The sequence below is a fragment of the Physella acuta genome, unplaced genomic scaffold, assembly GCF_028476545.2.
Source record: "Physella acuta isolate Inbredline_101_S28 unplaced genomic scaffold, ASM2847654v3 ptg000575l, whole genome shotgun sequence".
Lineage (NCBI taxonomy): Eukaryota > Metazoa > Mollusca > Gastropoda > Physidae > Physella > Physella acuta.
This window is the reverse complement of record NW_026732094.1, coordinates 291048-308007: the sequence shown is the minus strand read 5'-3', so window position 1 is coordinate 308007 and position 16960 is coordinate 291048. Positions and strand designations below refer to the sequence as shown.

The following is a 16960-nucleotide window of genomic DNA, read 5'->3' as shown; positions in this document are numbered from 1 at the left end:
CACAAACACAAACACACAGAAAACACAAACACTAACGCAAACAAAAGAGCAAACGAAAACAAATCCAAACGCAAACACAAACCCAACCACAACCAAACAAAACCAAAACACATAAAAAACATCGCAAACATAACACAAATACAAACACAAACAGAAACACAACCACAAACACAAAGAAAACACAAACGCAAAAAAAGCAAACAAAAACACAAACGCAAAGAAAAAAAGCGAACGAAAACAAACCCAAATCCAAACGCAAACACAACCACAAACCCAAACTCAAACACAAAGAAAACACAAACGCAAAGATAAACTCAAAGTATCCACAGTCTAGCCCAGGGCGCCAAATCGCACCATGACGACGTGCGACGTAACCGCCTGATTCAACTTAGTAAACGACTATAGTACCCAACTTATTCATAGTCTTTTGAACTCGACTATGCGAACGTAGGTACAATAGCGAACACGGGAAGACCCGGGGCGCCAAATAGCACCCTGTCGGGATGCCGGAGGACGCCCGGATTTGATTAACTTAAAGACTATAATAACCTTTCTTACCCATAGTCTAGTGAGTCTAGTGCACTGTTTAAAACGAAATTATGCAGCATAGCGCTCACATGATAGCCCAGGGCGCCAAATCGAACCGTGCATGTGCGCCGGTGGAAGCGCCTGTTTCAATTTAGTGAACAAAATTATAATACTCCAAGCTTATCCGTAAATGGAAAGAAATAAACATATAGGATTTGTAGGACCTGGCTTATTAAATGTTATTGATTAAAAAAAATAATTAGTAAACAGTATGTTCAATGTATAGAATAAATAAAAGGCAGTATTAAAAATACCAACGACATTGCACTTAATCAATCCCCGCTAATTATGTAATTATTTTTTTCCCTAACACCAAAACAAAGTAATAAAAAGTAAATTCTTTCTTCCCCCGATTTAACTTAATGTTTTTTTTAAAAGGGAAGTGACTGTGTTTTCCAAATCAAGGGACGTTATGAGAACTAAAGGACAAAATGCAAAAACATTTCAGACACAATTTTAGAAAGTTTATAAACGTTGATACACTTTAAATTTTTTTTTTAATGTAATGTTCGTAATTGAAAATTATTATTCTAAGTATATAAAATGAAAATTGTTTTGAAAGACTTTCAATAGTAATTTTTTAAATCATAAATTTAGACCATGAGCACTTTAATAATCTAACACTTAAATCCATCATTCCCATCAAGTATCGTTAATTTTTCGTTCTTTTCCTTTGTAATCCTCGCTTACAAACGGTGACCAGAAAGAAGCGCAACGGAAAAAAGCGCTAACGGAAAAAAGCGCAAACAGAAAAAAGCGCATCACGTCATCATCATGTTTTAAACATCTTAGTTGGAACGTTCTACTGAACATTGGCTTGGGCTATGTCTTGATCGAAACGTTGAGATTTGTGAAAATCTCGGTCTCAATTTTAGCACGATTACAATATTTTCTCTATACGGAAAATAAAAATTATGCATTACTGTCCCCCCCCCCACCCCGGACAGGGAAAATATGTAAGCATATTATGATATTATAGACTAGATATATATGTAGATCTAGATCTAGACCTTTATTACATTCACATTGGAATCTAGATTTGCAGATCTCATTCGGCTGATCTCATACTAACTACAATAAAAATAACACGCAAACTAAAGAAACACATGCATATATCGACTTAGACAGGCCCTATATATTTAGAAAATTCTTGTCTCAATAAATATAGATTCTAAATATAGTTCTCCTCTATAACTGATAACTAATTTATTTCTTGTTTTCTTTTAACTTTAGGCCTACTGTTTATTTTTATTATTTTAACCATTACCCTGGTTGCTTTGAACAAAATCGCCTTTACGCTTTTTACGTTTAGGAAACCCATCTACACAGGAAGTTCAATGGAGGATGTAATCGATTAATATAATCCGTAGTGTTTTAATGTAAAGTGATTCAATGATTTTACTTTACTTTTGTTGCTAAGACAATGATTAAATAGTAAAATATGTATTAAGCTCTAAGATTTTCTTAATTCTTAACCATACTATTCTAAAATGCATTTTCTGTAGAAAGCTTTTCATTACAATGTAACTGCAAGTTGCCAGTCACAGTCTGTCAATCAAAAACACCAGTTCTGACTGAGTTCAGCTGTATTGTTTTACTGCTTGTGTTCAGTCTCAGTCTGTTAGTCACAGTTCAGTTAGTTACTAGTGTAAATAATAATAAGCCGTGGCAAATATGTAGATATAATAATAGTCTTAATAGAGTCCTAAACTAGGCCTATTTCTTTAAAATTATGGAATACCCAACTTTTTTGTAGGCTTACTTAAAAATTTAAGTCTCTAGGCCCTACTTTCTTAATAAATTTTTATTTAATAGTAGTAGTAGTCAGTAGTAGATCTAGTAGTAGGTCTATGAATAATGAATACTTTGAATAAGTTGAATAGCCACAACAATATCAATAGGGCCTAGATCTAGGTTCTATGTCTAATAAAAATATCATTAATTACTAGTTAAAAATACCAGGGACAAAAGACCTAACTACTAGTAACTACCATTCTTTAAAGACAAAAATAATAGCAATGCAAGACCTCGAGGATACTGAAAGGCTCTATTAGCCTACACTTTTAAGCTAACAGAAGCTTTTTAAAAGAAACTAATGAGCTCATGATTCATTAGAGGAGCAATCAAATTAGGTAGGAAAAAAATTTCTTCAATTAATGTATAAACTGTACTAACCATACTCTCATAAAATTATGAAATAACTGAATGTGTGTATAGGTCTAGATCTATATACATTATTATAAATCTGTTACATAGTCATGGGATCATTGAGTGTACTCAACTGTATTTAAAATTTAAAAGATTTTTCATTCATAGCTAACCTTACATATTTATAAATTTAAAAATGATTTTAAATTTTTTTTAATGAAATTTAATAAAACTATGTATTGTTTTCAGAGTAAAAGCATCATGAGCTTTGTCAAGAAAATGCTTGGCCAGCGGGCCATTAGTGATTCATCTCAGTCTTCCCAGGACAGCAACTTAGGTCTTATGCATTTGCGGAAACTTTTTACAGAGTTTAGACACCCGCAATTAAAACCTTCCCAGAAGAATCAGGAAGAGAAGTTGTACAGTATGCTTCCTCTTTTCATTAAGGTAAATGTAAAGTCAAAATAATAATCTTAATCTTTTATCTTACTGGAAGTAAACTAATCAAAACCTATTTTGTTTATTAGGCCTAACTGTTAAAGTGTTATAGAAACTCATGTTGTATTGACAAATTTACAAAAAATGGTTAATTTAAATTTTCTTGAACCAAATAATAAACTGCATTTAAAAGATAGAGTTCATGCATCCTCAGGAAATTCCATAATATCCTAGAGAGCTTCTAAAACTAAAAAAAGCCCTTAGACTTCTAGTATCATGCTTTCTGCTTTTGAGCACTTTATAATCTGCTGGTTTAACCTAGTATTAATAAAATTGCAGAAACCTAAAAAAATAATTTTTAAAATTTTGATAATAGAGAATCAAACAATATGCACATAACATAATTTTAATATTTTTTTTTCAATTTTCAGGCTACTGTATCTCTCTATCAATGTTAATTATTTCAGTCAACTAATTAATACAAAATTCCCTAAAATCTATGCAGGAAGAGCAGACTACATAAGATTCTCACATATCTAAAAGATTGTAGATATCAATTATTATTAAGATATATTTATTACTTCGATAGTTTGAAATAAATTATCTATATATATATTATATAATTCTCTTCTTGGAGACAATAGAAAACACCAAGCTGTAAGCGCGCTCCCTACGACCCCCCCCCCCCAACCCTCCATGGTCTGGTGAGCTGTGGTTCACGCTAAATGTTTACAATCGTAGAGCCGGGTTTAGTGACGGCTATTAGGGGCAGATAATTTAGGTTGAAACTATTTTAAACTTAGGGGAGGTAACTAAGAGTAGGCTGCTTTCATTGGGGGGGGGGGGGGGGGGGGGGTTATCGTCCTTAACGAGCTACTGATAGTGTTTTAAAGCAAATATTTTCACTGGCAGCGTTGGTACTATCGAATTCACAAATTATGAATTACTGAAAAGTAGAAAATAAAACAACTAAATAGATGCTGCGGGTTGGCTCGTTCTATATAATTTGAACAGCATTTTATAAAGTTATGTATTTTAGTATTTTTAAGTATTTTAGTATTTTAAATTGACTTAACTTTCAGAACATCTTTACCAAGTTTACCGTACATTGTTGTATATCATCTTGCTTTACACATCACTGTGTTTTATTTGACACAATATTTTTATATTGTAAAGGTTTTTGAGAACACTCAGTCCAGTGAAATGACAGATAAATGGAGTGATATTCTTCAGTTCTGCAGTCATGTGTCTAAATTAATGGTGACAGAGATAAGGAGAAGAGCATCAAATCAATCTACTGGTAAATCATTAAAATCATATTTGGAAAATTTCATATTACTGCTGGTGGTATATATGGCTGTTCACTAATTGTTGAATAAGTCTGATATCATAGACAATCTGACTTTAATTTTTGGTTAAGTTTAGTGATTGTGTGATTAAACTAAATTCTTCTTTAAATAATGTTCAGAGTGAAAATTTGACTGACCCTTGATAGAGCTTTAACTTTCAAAAGTTGTCCTTTAATAATATGTTTATAACATAAGCAAAAGCTAGGAAAAATATAAGTAATTTATCATACCAAGAGAGAATTATTATGATTTGAGTTACTATGGTTGCTATTTGATACAGAGGCAGCAAGCTGTGCTATTGTTCAACTGCTTGAAATGGAATCACAAGTAGAAAATGAAAACGGTTGGATGCTGCTAACAGCCATCAATCTTCTATCGCTGGGTGGCAATACACTTATTGACTGTATGACTGCTGCCTCACTGCCATCTACTCTTGTAAAGTGTTTGTACCTATTCTTTGACCTACCACCAATAGAAAATGATGATAAGTTGCTGCCTGGTTGCCAGTTTACTCCTAAAGAAAAAAGAATATTATTGCAGAAGATATTTGTTCAGGTAAATTAAGCCACAGTGAAAAAAGTAGTATGCAGTAAATTACTGAAAAAGTGTTACTTATAAACCTCATGCACTACTAGAAATTATTTAGAGTCCTATTGGTGGAAGTCTGAAGAAATTCTGAGTTAAAGGGAAAAATATCCTTAAAAGAGATTAGCAAAAATAGTTAATTTACACGCTATAACAAAGGATAATTTATATTTTTAATTTTTTTATTTCTTAATTTTTTAAAATTAATTTTTAATAATACATAATTTTTAATGTAGTTATTTGGATTACATTAAATGTTATTTACTTTCAAGCTGAAAGTGAATTATTTTGCTAATACTTTTAATTTTCTAAAAGAATCAATCTTATTTTTTTAGGTTTTGGTCAGATTGTGTAATCACACATCACCTGCAGAAGAACTTGCCAGGAAAGATGATTTGAGTCTTTTATTCAGTGCTATAACTAGCTGGTGCCCAAAACATAATATAATGTGGAGACAAAGTGCCGGAGAAGTACTGGTAACTTTGTCACGTCATGGGCTTACACCACACGTGGTCAACTACATTCATGGTAAGTTATAGATCAACCATAACATTTTTTTTTAGATATGACATGTTATCAATTTTGTATTTTTTTTTAAATACAAAAACAATTTTAGGACATGATAAATAAAATTTGAAAAATATTACATTTTTTTCAGAAAAAGGATGTGTTCGGCATTGTATTGAAAATATGCAACGGGCACAAGACCTGTCTCCACTAGAACTAGTAGAAATGTTTGTTACAGTATTTTGTTTCTTAAAAGACTCAAGTGAAGTATCTCAGTTACTACTGGATGATTTTCGTTCTTGCCAAGGCTATGTTTTTCTTTCAGAGTTTTTATTGAAGTAAGTTATTGTGTGAAGGCAATATCTTTTTTGTTTTATACAAAGTTTTTTTTTTTTGTATTCTGCAAGTTTTACAAATTTCTATTAAAAAAAGTGCCTTATTTTTCAACTTGCAATCTTACAGGCTAGAGCTGGATTTGGCTGAAGAATCTATTCAAGCATTAAGAAATTTAGTTCTCCTAGTGGGCTCTCTTACCACCTGTGGGTTTTCAGAAATGAAACCAAGTTACAGCAACACAGGTTCTTTATTTCAAATGCCAGGGTTCATCATTCCAAGTCCTTCTGGAAAAGGTTGGTAGCTAACTCTTGACTTCACTGGTAGATTCAACATTTATTTTCTTTATAAGTATAAGGTTACTTTTTAAAAAAAAAGATGTAAAACTTCAAAGTAAATTTCTGTCCATGTTTAACTTAATGACTACATTCTTTAATTATTGTTTGAAAAGCTTCCCAAATACTTAATTATGCTTTTCTTTTTAGTAAGTCTTGTTTCTAACACATTTAAGCTATTTGTTTTATGCTATTTACACATTGTGGTGCTCATTTCTTTCTTTTAGGTGTTAGTGTTAGAAACTTACAAGCTTTTCAGGTGTTGCAATCAGTCTTTCTGAAAGTAAGTTATAGAGAGTATTTATAGTTAGGTTTAGATAAATATCTTTGTTATTTTTAAAAATTTAATGTGTTCATAACTTTCTTATAATTTCAGTCTAGTACAAGTCACCTTTGCAGTACTATTCTTGATGTCATCAGCAGCATATATCATCAAGACAATGCTAATTACTTCATTCTAGAAACACAGCACACTCTATCTCAATTTGCTGAAAAGATTTATCTTAAACCTGAAGATATTCAGGTATTAATAATGTTTTAAACCATATTTCATACACATATTAAGAAAAAAAAAACAGCTAATTCTAAATTGTTTCAATTTTTTGTTTAGATCAAATTTTTTGAGATGTTGGAGTTTCTAGTCTTCAATCTTAACTTTGTGCCATGTAAAGAACTGATTAGTGTCAGTATACTCATTAAATCTCAACAGTAAGTACATTTTACACCTGAATCAGTATTATTGATGATTTATTAATTTATTGATTTAGTTATTCATACTTTCTTATTCTAAATCATAATTTTTTTGTAATATTTATAAAATATTTATTGTTTAATGTAATTTTAGGTTTTGATAGGGAACTTTTCTTTTGTCTAGTTCCATCGAATGCAGTATTTTGTGTATGAAATCCATGCTGCGAATTCTGCGGTATCACAGTGTTTACAGGGATGTTTTCAGAGAAGTTGGGATGTTGGAAGTAATGGTAACTTGTCTCCATAGATATGCTGCTCTTTTAAAAGAACAGAGCAGCAGCACAGGTTTGAATCCTTCTGAAATGATTTAAGATTCTAATTTGTGGTAATAGTGTTAAAGTAAATTAGTAATAAAGTAAATTTGTAAAAAATAAAAGAAAATTAAGTATAAAAAAACCCATCTATTTATACATAATATTTATGGACTATTGATCATTTTTATTTAAATAATAAGACCATCTTAAAAATAATTTGTGTTTGTTATTACCCCTTATAAATTTTTTCCATTTGTTAAAAATGTTTGGCTAAAATTTAAGATCTTGATCCTCTTTGATTTAACAGAATCAGTTCCAATTGAAGAAGAACAGCAAGAACTTGGTTTACTGGTAATGGAAGCTTTATCAGTTCTGCTGTCTGGTAATGGTGCTAATGCAGGTTGGTTTGTTTTGAAATTCATTATCTAGAAATAAAAAAATTAAAAAAAAAAATTAGTTGCAATTATTTAAAAAAAGGTCATTTCTCTGAAACTTGAGTATTAATTATAAATTTTATGATATACAGGTGTATTTAGGGAATGTGGAGGTGCTCGCTGTGCCCATAATATGGTACCATTTCCAGAGTGTAGACAACAGTCTCTGCACATTGTTCAACAGCTGGTTTTGTCACCTGGAGGTGACGATGACATGGGCACACTGTTAGGACTTATGCCCACTGCATCTGTCACTGATTTGGAACTAAAAACTCACATACTGAAAGTGAGTACATGGAAAATTTTACCAACTTTTTTGATTTTCCAGCAGATTTATGCCTTAGTTATATTTGTTACTAATGTGTGATAAACATTTAGCACTGTATAATTTTCTGTGACTTGTCATTATTTTCAATTGTCCACTTAAAACTTATAGTTGGTATTTGAAATTACACATTACATTTATATTGTTTTGTAATTTTCCAAATAAAATTAAGTTTCTCTGCACTTCACGGTGAATAAAGTTGAAAAATGTTACTTTCATTTCAGTCCTTACTTAATGTGCTTCGGGAAAGCCACCGCACCAGAACAGTGTTTAGAAAAGTTGGAGGTTTTGTGTACGTCATGTCCGTATTAGTTTCTATGGAAGGATGTTTGTCAGACCCTCCTAAAGCCCCATGGGATTCAGGTATATTTATTTTTTGTTCTTGTTAGCATAAAAACTAAAATATTTGTAACAGCAGTACAAAGGCTGTAGTATCCATCTTCTTTTTCACCCTAGCTGTGACAATAGATATGCAGGTAGCACCTACTGGTAGACTTATTTATAAGTGGGCAGGGTACAAATGTATGCAGATTCCTATATTTAATCCTACTATAATTTTGTCAATGTTTGATGTATAATCTCTGTTCTTAATGCAAACAATTTTTGTTAAATTATTTCAGTTGAGAAAAAAGAGGTTTTAGTAATGCTGAAAACAGTGTTCAGCACCTTGACTGTTGCCATGAGATATGAACCAGCCAACGCTAAATTTTTTGCTACAGAGGTTTGCATACAAAATAATGTTCATAATATCCTGCTCAGTTTACTCCTAAGAAAGATCATCAGCAACAACATTCGTACTTTCCTCATCTAGTATCTTTTACCAAGCAGCTTGTTATTAAATTCTAATAAATATAATTATTAATTTTTAAAACAGTATAATTATCAATCTTAAAAACAGGTTTAGAGTTAACCACTGTATAGGTCTACCTAATGATTATGTTTAATGTAATGCTTAAACAATAAACATTAGTTTATGATCATTCTTAATGATGCATAAATATTTATTGCTTATAAATACAGTTATTAATATTGATCTACCTTTCGTTTTCTCCATTACAAGTAATAACACTTGTCAAAATATCCATCTGAAGCAATATATAAAAATATTTTCTTTGCTGACTAGGTACGTTATGATAGCTTGACCGAAGCCGTGAGACTGTTGGGCTGTTTTTCAAACACAGTTGACATTCCCACTGCTTCAGATGGAGTTGTTCTTTCTGATTTGCTGGAGTGTTTTGGAGCAGTTTTTATCCACAGTAAGGAGGAAAAGTAAGTATTTTACAAAGACTTTACCAACGTCCTTAAAACTACATGTAAAATAATGTTTTTTTTAATTTAGCAATGAAATTCCGAATAGTAACTCTTTGCATTTCTTCAGGGCCCCTGCATCAATTCCAAAGATTTTGTTGTCTGCATGCATTATTCTGAGATATTTATACGACATGGCTTTGGATGCTTTTGACAAGTAAGTGGTGCTGGTTCTGTTGTTCTTAAAAAATAATGCTGCGGAATCTGTTATCATATTAAATGTTTTATTGTATATAACTTTCATGATATTTCATAATGCATACAAGCACAATAAATGATTCCAAACAATGTAATTAAAAATGTTTCAGGCCAAATCAGATTAAACCAGCAGATTCACCCTGTTTAAAAAAACACACATCTGTGATTGAGGAGAGCCAAGCATCACCACAAGCACATTCCTCTAATATGCGACCAAAAAGTGGAAGTACTGGCAGTCTGTTAATCAACTTCAGCAGTGGAGGATCCGATTCCATCATTATTCATTCTGGGGCAATTTTATCCATATTTCACTTGTTACCTGCAATTGAAGTTGAGGATTACCTTCAGGTATTTGCCTAAACTCTTTTGGCACATGTTTTTTAACCTAACTTTAATTAGTGGTAAACTTACTTATTACTATTCAAAACATCACGGTTATATTTTATAGAAAGTAAAACACTTTTTTTATTTTCATAACACAGTGACTAAAAAAAATCCTAATAATAAAAAAAAATATGAAAATCTTTTGTTTTACTATTTACACTGTACGCTTGTGCAATGTGAGAATATTATTAAATCTTTGATGACATGGAAGTACTTTGAATCCTTTTTGGCTCTCAAATTTTTTTTAATTGACAATACATTTTTTCTTTAAATAGGCTTCCTGGGATCTTAAGATATTCATTGCTGATCTGTTAAAATCTCTTGTGAGAAATGAAAGGAATCAACAAATTATGTGTGATGCTAGGTAAAAAAAAATTAGATAAGACATTAGATAATATTAGATGATTAAGTATATAATCTTAAAAGAGATATTTGAATCTTTAAATTCTTTCTCACTAAAAGTATATTTTTTTGAATTATATTCAGATTTCCACATGAATTGCTTAGCCATGGTAGTGCTGCACTAGCAGATGAATCTCATCCACTTCACACATACATGCAGTACATGTTTGAGAGGCTTGCATCCCAATCTTTGACCTCTAGGGATTTAAGGTACATTTATAAACTTTTATTGACAACTTAATTGTATTGTTTTAAACCTTTTTACATTACAGGATTTAATTTAATTTCGTTCTTAAGGGATTTTCTTCGTCTTGGCTCTCCACTGAGCTGTCGATCTGTTGAAGAAGAAGACATTGAAGACCAGTCTTTAGCCATTACTGACCCAGATGGTATGTCCTCATCTTTGGATTTGGAAGAAAAACCAGCAACAGTGGAAACAGAAAAGAAGCTAAACTCAGCAGGTAGAGTATTTAACATTAGAAGAGTTTTATTATCTTAGGTTGGAAATTATTTTTATTTTATTGTTCATTAAGGCTTTACTGATTCATCTGGTTTGACTTCACATGTTTACATGCAGATTTGTTTTGAGTTCCCATTTTATTACTAAAGTGTGGGTTTTCATTATTTAGAAGAATGTTGTGTTGGTCTTATCATTCAGTTACCCTGTATACATCATTTTTTCTTTCTCGTATATACGTAGTATAGAGAAAGTATTGTAATCGTGCAAAAAAAAAAAATCGAGATTTTTACAAATCTCGACGTTTTACACCTCACTGATACGGAAAAACATAATTTTGCAATCTTGTCCGTATGTCTGTGTGTGTGTGTGTCTGTGTGTGTGTGTGTCTGTCCGTGTGTAAACACGATAACTTGAGTACCGTTACAGCTAGGTTGATGAAATTTCATATATAAGTATTTTATCAAAATCGTAGATCCGTATCAACTTTTGAGCGATTTCCGATAACCGGAAGTGGTACTTTTCCTACTTTGAATTTTTTAAAAGCCTATAACTTGAGTACTATTTCAGATAGATAAATGAAATTTCACATGTAAGTAAAAGATCTAATTCTCTACCTTCTGTTAAATTTTGAGTAATTTCCGTTGACTGGAAGTAGTAATTTACGCTACTTCCGATTTCTCAAAAAACTAATGTAAATTTTTAAAGTACTAATAATATTGCGCACTATTATACGCGTTTTTATTCGGCGTTTGCTTGGTGCGCAATGTTTTTTTTATGAGATTCTATTCTATTTTTAAAAGTTTAAGTATTTAAAATGGATTAAAAATCATAACTATATCCCCAGTTACCATCCCCTGTTGTTTTATATAAGAATATTCGAGAAAGTTTAGGGGAGATCACTACCGGTTTATTATTGTAGTGTTTCTGCTCTCGCCAACATTAGTAATTTACAAGCTGCAATTTAAATTTTCAAACGCATTGATTCATCATTTACTTATATTTATTAAAATATTAGTGAATCATCTTTTTTGTACAGGTTTTGTAAGTGTATTTATATCTTTATTTTTTGTAAGCTTATCTTGGAGTTCTATTTCAATGAATATCAATGTGTACTTTTATAATTGTCTTTAGGTGGTACAGTTCCTCTTACACGAGTCAAGTGTTTAGTCTCAATGACAACTCCTCGTGATAGTCGAATGCATGGATCATCAGTTACTCCAGCTTTTGTTGAATTTGACATGAGTGCAGAGGGCTTTTCTTGTTTATATTTGCCCAGTATAGCACCTCAAGGCCCACCAACCCCATCAGTAGTGGGTGGTGTTGTTGGAACCTCAGAGCCTGTTGTAATTGGTGGAATAGGAACAGGTACCTAACTTAAAAATAACTTGGTTTTGAAAAAGTGATGTCTTTTTTTGTTTTACACCTAAATATTTGACATTCTCAATTGATTAATAATATAGTTAGGAAGGTAACATATCCTGAAAGTAAAATTTGCCATTTTGTTTTTGTCAAAGGAGAACGTGTGTTCCCACCACAATCTGGTTTGACATACTCCACTTGGTTTTGTGTAGACAAATTCAGTACATTTGGTCTAGATGCCCATCCTGTGAGACTACTGACTATAGTTCGCAACCTGCAGGGGCGCGAGGAAAATCTCATTTGCTTAAGTGTTTCCATCATGTCAAAAGACAGGGCCCTGATTGTTACAACCCAGGAGAACTACATGCCAAATGCTGGTGAGGACCTATATGTTCCTTCTACAGGTTGGATTTTTTCCCCCTTTATCTTTTTTTGTCCCAATGACATTAAATTAGAAATCCCCATTTAAAAAAAAAATTAGACTTGTGAAAAGACTTTAGTTTTCAGTTACCTTATGTAAAAAATAAAACATTTCATACTTCATAGAATAAGATAAGTAATAGTTTAATCAACAAGTTCGATAGGAACCAAACTAGGAAATGTGTAAAACTTTAAATTTTATAATTTAGGGAATGGCTGTGAAATAGAACAAGAGCCCCCTCTAAATGACAACACTGTGCGCTTCTGGTGTCCTGAGCTAACCCAGGAAGGCCAGTGGCATCACCTGGTTTTGGTGCTCCACAGAGCTGGCATCATGAAAAACAGTAACATCAGCCTTTTTGTTGATGGAGAGTTGATGTCCCCTCAAAAGGTTGGTTTTTACAGTTTAAATGAGTCAATTAAATGTAGTGCTGGTTGAAGAAATAAGAAAAAACATTTATAAAATTACATAAAATTTATGTACTTTTTTTTAAAAATACAGGTATTTAATTTTTTAATCTCAGATCCACAATTCACATAATCCCACACAGCTATTTAAGAGTACTAAATCAATATAACACTAAGCTAAAAACTTACAATTAAAAAACATTTCAGCTTCACTACATATCTCCCAATCTTGGTGGTGGAGGCACTGCCAGTCCAACTGCCTTTACATCAGTATTTGCCTATATTGGAACACCACCACAGCTACGCAGACAGTCACGTTTACTGTGGAGGCAAGGACCATGTTTTATGCTTGAAGATATAGTTACAGCCTCCATTGTCAAAAATTTGTACCAGCTTGGACCTACTTATGTTGGAAGTTTGCAAGCTCCTATTGCAGGTACTGATATATTTGTTTATAATGTAATGCTCATTTTAAAATTCAAGTCAAGCTGAACTTTGTTAACTAAAAAATGAATCATATTTTTTTGTGCAGTTGGTATTTAGAAGTCAAGTTGAATCAGTAACATTCACTTAACTTAATAGATGGACATATTTATAATTCTGTAGGGTTAACAATACAATATGGGATAATTATTAAATTGTAAAAATAAAATTTTAAATTTCAGAGGATGGAGAAGTGAGTGCACCATACATTGGGGAAGAGAGAGTCATGTTTGGGGTATTTGCACATGCCATGTCACAGATGACCATTGCAAAGATTAGGAAAGTCTACAACAAAGTGGACAGCAAGTCCATTGCTAAACAGGTAGGTTTCCTTTTTTAAAAGATGATATATCATTATGATTTGTTGTATTTGTTGTTATAGAAAACGTTTAAAACAAAACTGTCATATTTGATATTTATTACGATCTGCTATTTTCCTCTTTCTCATATGACTTTGTATGTTTTAAACACTGTATCATTTGTTAGTATTAAAAATAAAAACAACAGTATATTTTTAAGCAACTTAAACAACTTTTCCAGTTAGCAATGTCAGCACATGAAAATGCCACCCCCATTAGAATAATCCACAACTCAGCTGCTCATTTGGCAGGCTCAGCCAGAAGTCTTGGTGCTGTTCTGATGGGTTACCTAGGTAACATTTCCTTATTCTAACTAGAAATATTAAGGTTTTGTTTGCTTGTCCTGAACTCAATTTAAATTAATTGTTTTTGTTAAAATCTTGCAGTTTAAAATCTTGAGGAACTTCTTTTCAGGTGTCCGTACCTTCTGCCCACAGCCTGTAGCACGGATGCTGGATAATGTTGGAGGCACTTCTGTGTTGCTTGGACTTATTGCTATGGCTAAAGATGTGGAAAGTTTGTATGCTGCTGTAAAGGCACTGGTATGTGTTGTAAGGAGCAATAACTCATCAAAGTGGGATATGGACAGAATTCATGGATATCAGGTAAGATACACTATTTTTTATATTGTTTGTATACATAACAAACTTTTTTATAACCCTGGATTTATTCATGGTGTATTTGTCCTCCATAGCTGCTTGCCATGCTCTACAAGAAAAAGCGCAATCTTCTTAACAGTCATATCCTTCACTTGACATTCTCTCTTGTTGGTACCTTGGATAGCGGGAGAGAATCTTCAACCATTCCAAACATCTCTGCATTCCAAGATCTCCTTTGTGATTTAGAGGTAATTACGAACACAAATAAAAAAAGGAATAAAGATTATTTTGATCTGAAATTGTTGATACATTTGTAACCTTAAAATAAGTTCTTATGATGAAATACATCCCATTTTTTAGTAAATTTTAATATTTTTTTTCTTTATGTAGCTGTACTATTAATAGTGATATAATTTTAATGTGTTGTTTATTTAGATCTGGCATGAAGCTCCTGGTGATTTGCAGCGCTCATTGTATGAGCACTTCTATGAGCTCCTTACTGATTCCAGGTTAGTTGTATGTTTTTCAATAAAATTTTGTAGTTTTCTATTCCATTTAATAAAATAGTGTGCTAATCTAAACAATTTTTAAAACAGCATCCATTCATGCAATTATTTGAACATAACATTTGTAAAAGGAGAAATACAATATTTTATTTAGTTCTAACATAAAGAAACTTCTTTAGGCATTTAATTATTTATGCTTTTTTAAAAATTCTACTTTAAAATTAGTTATGAATTTTAATATGCATTTTAAATTTTAAAATATAATATATGCTCATTGTGTAAAGAATGATTCAATTTGTATTATTGTCAAACCTTTTCAAACAGTGAATTAAAGACCAATCAAAGTATTATGAAAAGCATGGACCTGACCACAAAACTGCTCCACATTTTAAAAGATCCAAGACTACCCATACCCACAGTCCAGTCAGTGGGAAATGTGCTGGGAGAGATTTTGGCTGGGCCATCAGACCATTCTGGTTTACTGAGGTAAGAGGCTCCAAATAACCTTATATTATATCCAAATAATTTGATGTTGTATTTATATATATATATATATAAATATCTGTATGTATATTAAGTGAGTTTTCAATGTTATTTTAGATTTGGCCAGCATTTAGTTTCAACATTTCCAGTAGCATCATTTAGTGAGAAAAATGTGGATATACAGAACCAAAAAATGGATGGAACTACAGAATCAGAACAGTCAAATGGATTAAGTAAGTTGTAATTCAAAAATAAAACTAGAAGATTCTTATTTCTTATACAAAATTATTATTTTCTAATCAGTTTTTGTGTGTAGTTAGTTGCATAAAACATGAACTTTTCAAACATTTCAGCTGATTGTAGCCTTCCCCAGATGGTACACAATATCAACATGCGCAACATCCTGCTGGATGTTATTCTAAAGTTGGTCAAACCACAAAATAACTGTGCTGGGGTTAATTTGCAGTGAGTAGAAGTTTACCATAATTACAAATTTTAACAAATTATAAACAGTTTTCAGTTAGTGTAGGTCTTTTTTGGTAGGTCATTCAGTGCTATAAATCTAGATTAAATAATTTCTGGATTTTCTTAGTAATGTTGCAAAGAAAACTATTTTTTAGGACATGTGATGACATTGCAAAACGTTTGGGCTATGACTGGCTGCTTCTGTTCATGCAAAGCCATATTCACTCAAGCTCTGTGGTGTTGGCTTTAAGAATTCTGCTGGTCATGTTTCGCAACAATGACAATGTGAAGAGATTTCGAGAAGGGAGTTACGGAGGAGGATGGATGGGAGGAACTGAGCTGGTTTTGAAAAATCAAATGTCTGTGATGTTAGGTAAGAACAAATCAGGCTACACGCTTGCTTTTACTTCAAATCCTTGTAAAGCTAGTATATTTTTAGTGTTAGCAGTATAAAGATGTTCTAGATATAGCTTTAATATTGAAAATAAAACAAATCTTTTAAATGTATTAATGTTTTAATACCAAATATTGTACCAATTTCGCCGTTACATTATTTGTACTGAACTTATTTAAAAAAAAACAACCTCAAGCTTTTATTTCTTTTTGGTAGGCTTCAATGTTGGTGCTCACACACGCAATGAGAATGAAATAAACCATGAAGTGTGTCATGTGCCAGGATTCCAGGCACTCCAGTGGCTGCTGTCTAAGCACAATGATGTTCCTGATGTGTACTATCTTTTAATGGCTTTACTGCTGGGGCAACAGAACAGGTCTCTCATGATGAATGGACAGGTTTGTTCATGTTGTTATTATACAAGACTTTATTTACACTACTCTTTAAACATGCAAAATAATTTGAGGATCTGTATTTTCAAGTCTTTGGGTTGTTTTTGAAAATTTATATTATACAATCATTACTGCAGTTATTATACAGGTAGTCTTTTATTCTTTATTATGCATTAGCAGATTGACTTACAGATTTCAGTTTTCTGCAAACACCAAAGACTTTAAAAAATGTGGTTCTGCAAGAAAAATAGGCTCCCAAAATAGCAAAAACATTTTTCATTTTAAAGTTTTGTG

General features: G+C 31.9%; 1 protein-coding gene across 2 annotated transcripts in view; it reads left to right on the top strand.

Moving 5' to 3' along the window:
• The first annotated feature begins 1911 nt into the window (after window positions 1–1911).
• The window catches only part of LOC131946907 (WD repeat and FYVE domain-containing protein 3), a 35920-nt gene continuing 20871 nt past the window's right edge, over window positions 1912–16960 (top strand). Inside the window, exons 1-36 of one of the 2 annotated variants that reach the window (XM_059307915.1) lie at window positions 1912–1967; window positions 2538–2720; window positions 2986–3183; window positions 4351–4474; window positions 4804–5078; window positions 5444–5636; window positions 5767–5953; window positions 6078–6244; window positions 6511–6566; window positions 6660–6806; window positions 6894–6991; window positions 7158–7318; window positions 7595–7687; window positions 7814–8007; window positions 8271–8409; window positions 8667–8767; window positions 9170–9315; window positions 9425–9511; window positions 9663–9900; window positions 10212–10300; window positions 10423–10548; window positions 10636–10799; window positions 11930–12163; window positions 12313–12561; window positions 12787–12968; window positions 13193–13421; window positions 13651–13790; window positions 14009–14120; window positions 14242–14432; window positions 14522–14674; window positions 14862–14935; window positions 15257–15418; window positions 15533–15648; window positions 15769–15880; window positions 16036–16253; window positions 16491–16672. In XM_059307915.1, the coding sequence (XP_059163898.1) occupies window positions 2998–3183; window positions 4351–4474; window positions 4804–5078; window positions 5444–5636; window positions 5767–5953; window positions 6078–6244; window positions 6511–6566; window positions 6660–6806; window positions 6894–6991; window positions 7158–7318; window positions 7595–7687; window positions 7814–8007; window positions 8271–8409; window positions 8667–8767; window positions 9170–9315; window positions 9425–9511; window positions 9663–9900; window positions 10212–10300; window positions 10423–10548; window positions 10636–10799; window positions 11930–12163; window positions 12313–12561; window positions 12787–12968; window positions 13193–13421; window positions 13651–13790; window positions 14009–14120; window positions 14242–14432; window positions 14522–14674; window positions 14862–14935; window positions 15257–15418; window positions 15533–15648; window positions 15769–15880; window positions 16036–16253; window positions 16491–16672 (5325 nt within the window). In that variant the 5' untranslated portion in view covers window positions 1912–1967; window positions 2538–2720; window positions 2986–2997. Of the gene's footprint in view, window positions 1968–2520; window positions 2721–2985; window positions 3184–4350; window positions 4475–4803; window positions 5079–5443; window positions 5637–5766; window positions 5954–6077; window positions 6245–6510; window positions 6567–6659; window positions 6807–6893; window positions 6992–7157; window positions 7319–7594; window positions 7688–7813; window positions 8008–8270; window positions 8410–8666; window positions 8768–9169; window positions 9316–9424; window positions 9512–9662; window positions 9901–10211; window positions 10301–10422; window positions 10549–10635; window positions 10800–11929; window positions 12164–12312; window positions 12562–12786; window positions 12969–13192; window positions 13422–13650; window positions 13791–14008; window positions 14121–14241; window positions 14433–14521; window positions 14675–14861; window positions 14936–15256; window positions 15419–15532; window positions 15649–15768; window positions 15881–16035; window positions 16254–16490; window positions 16673–16960 lie in introns of those variants that run through there. The other variant, XM_059307916.1, reaches the window with a different exon arrangement.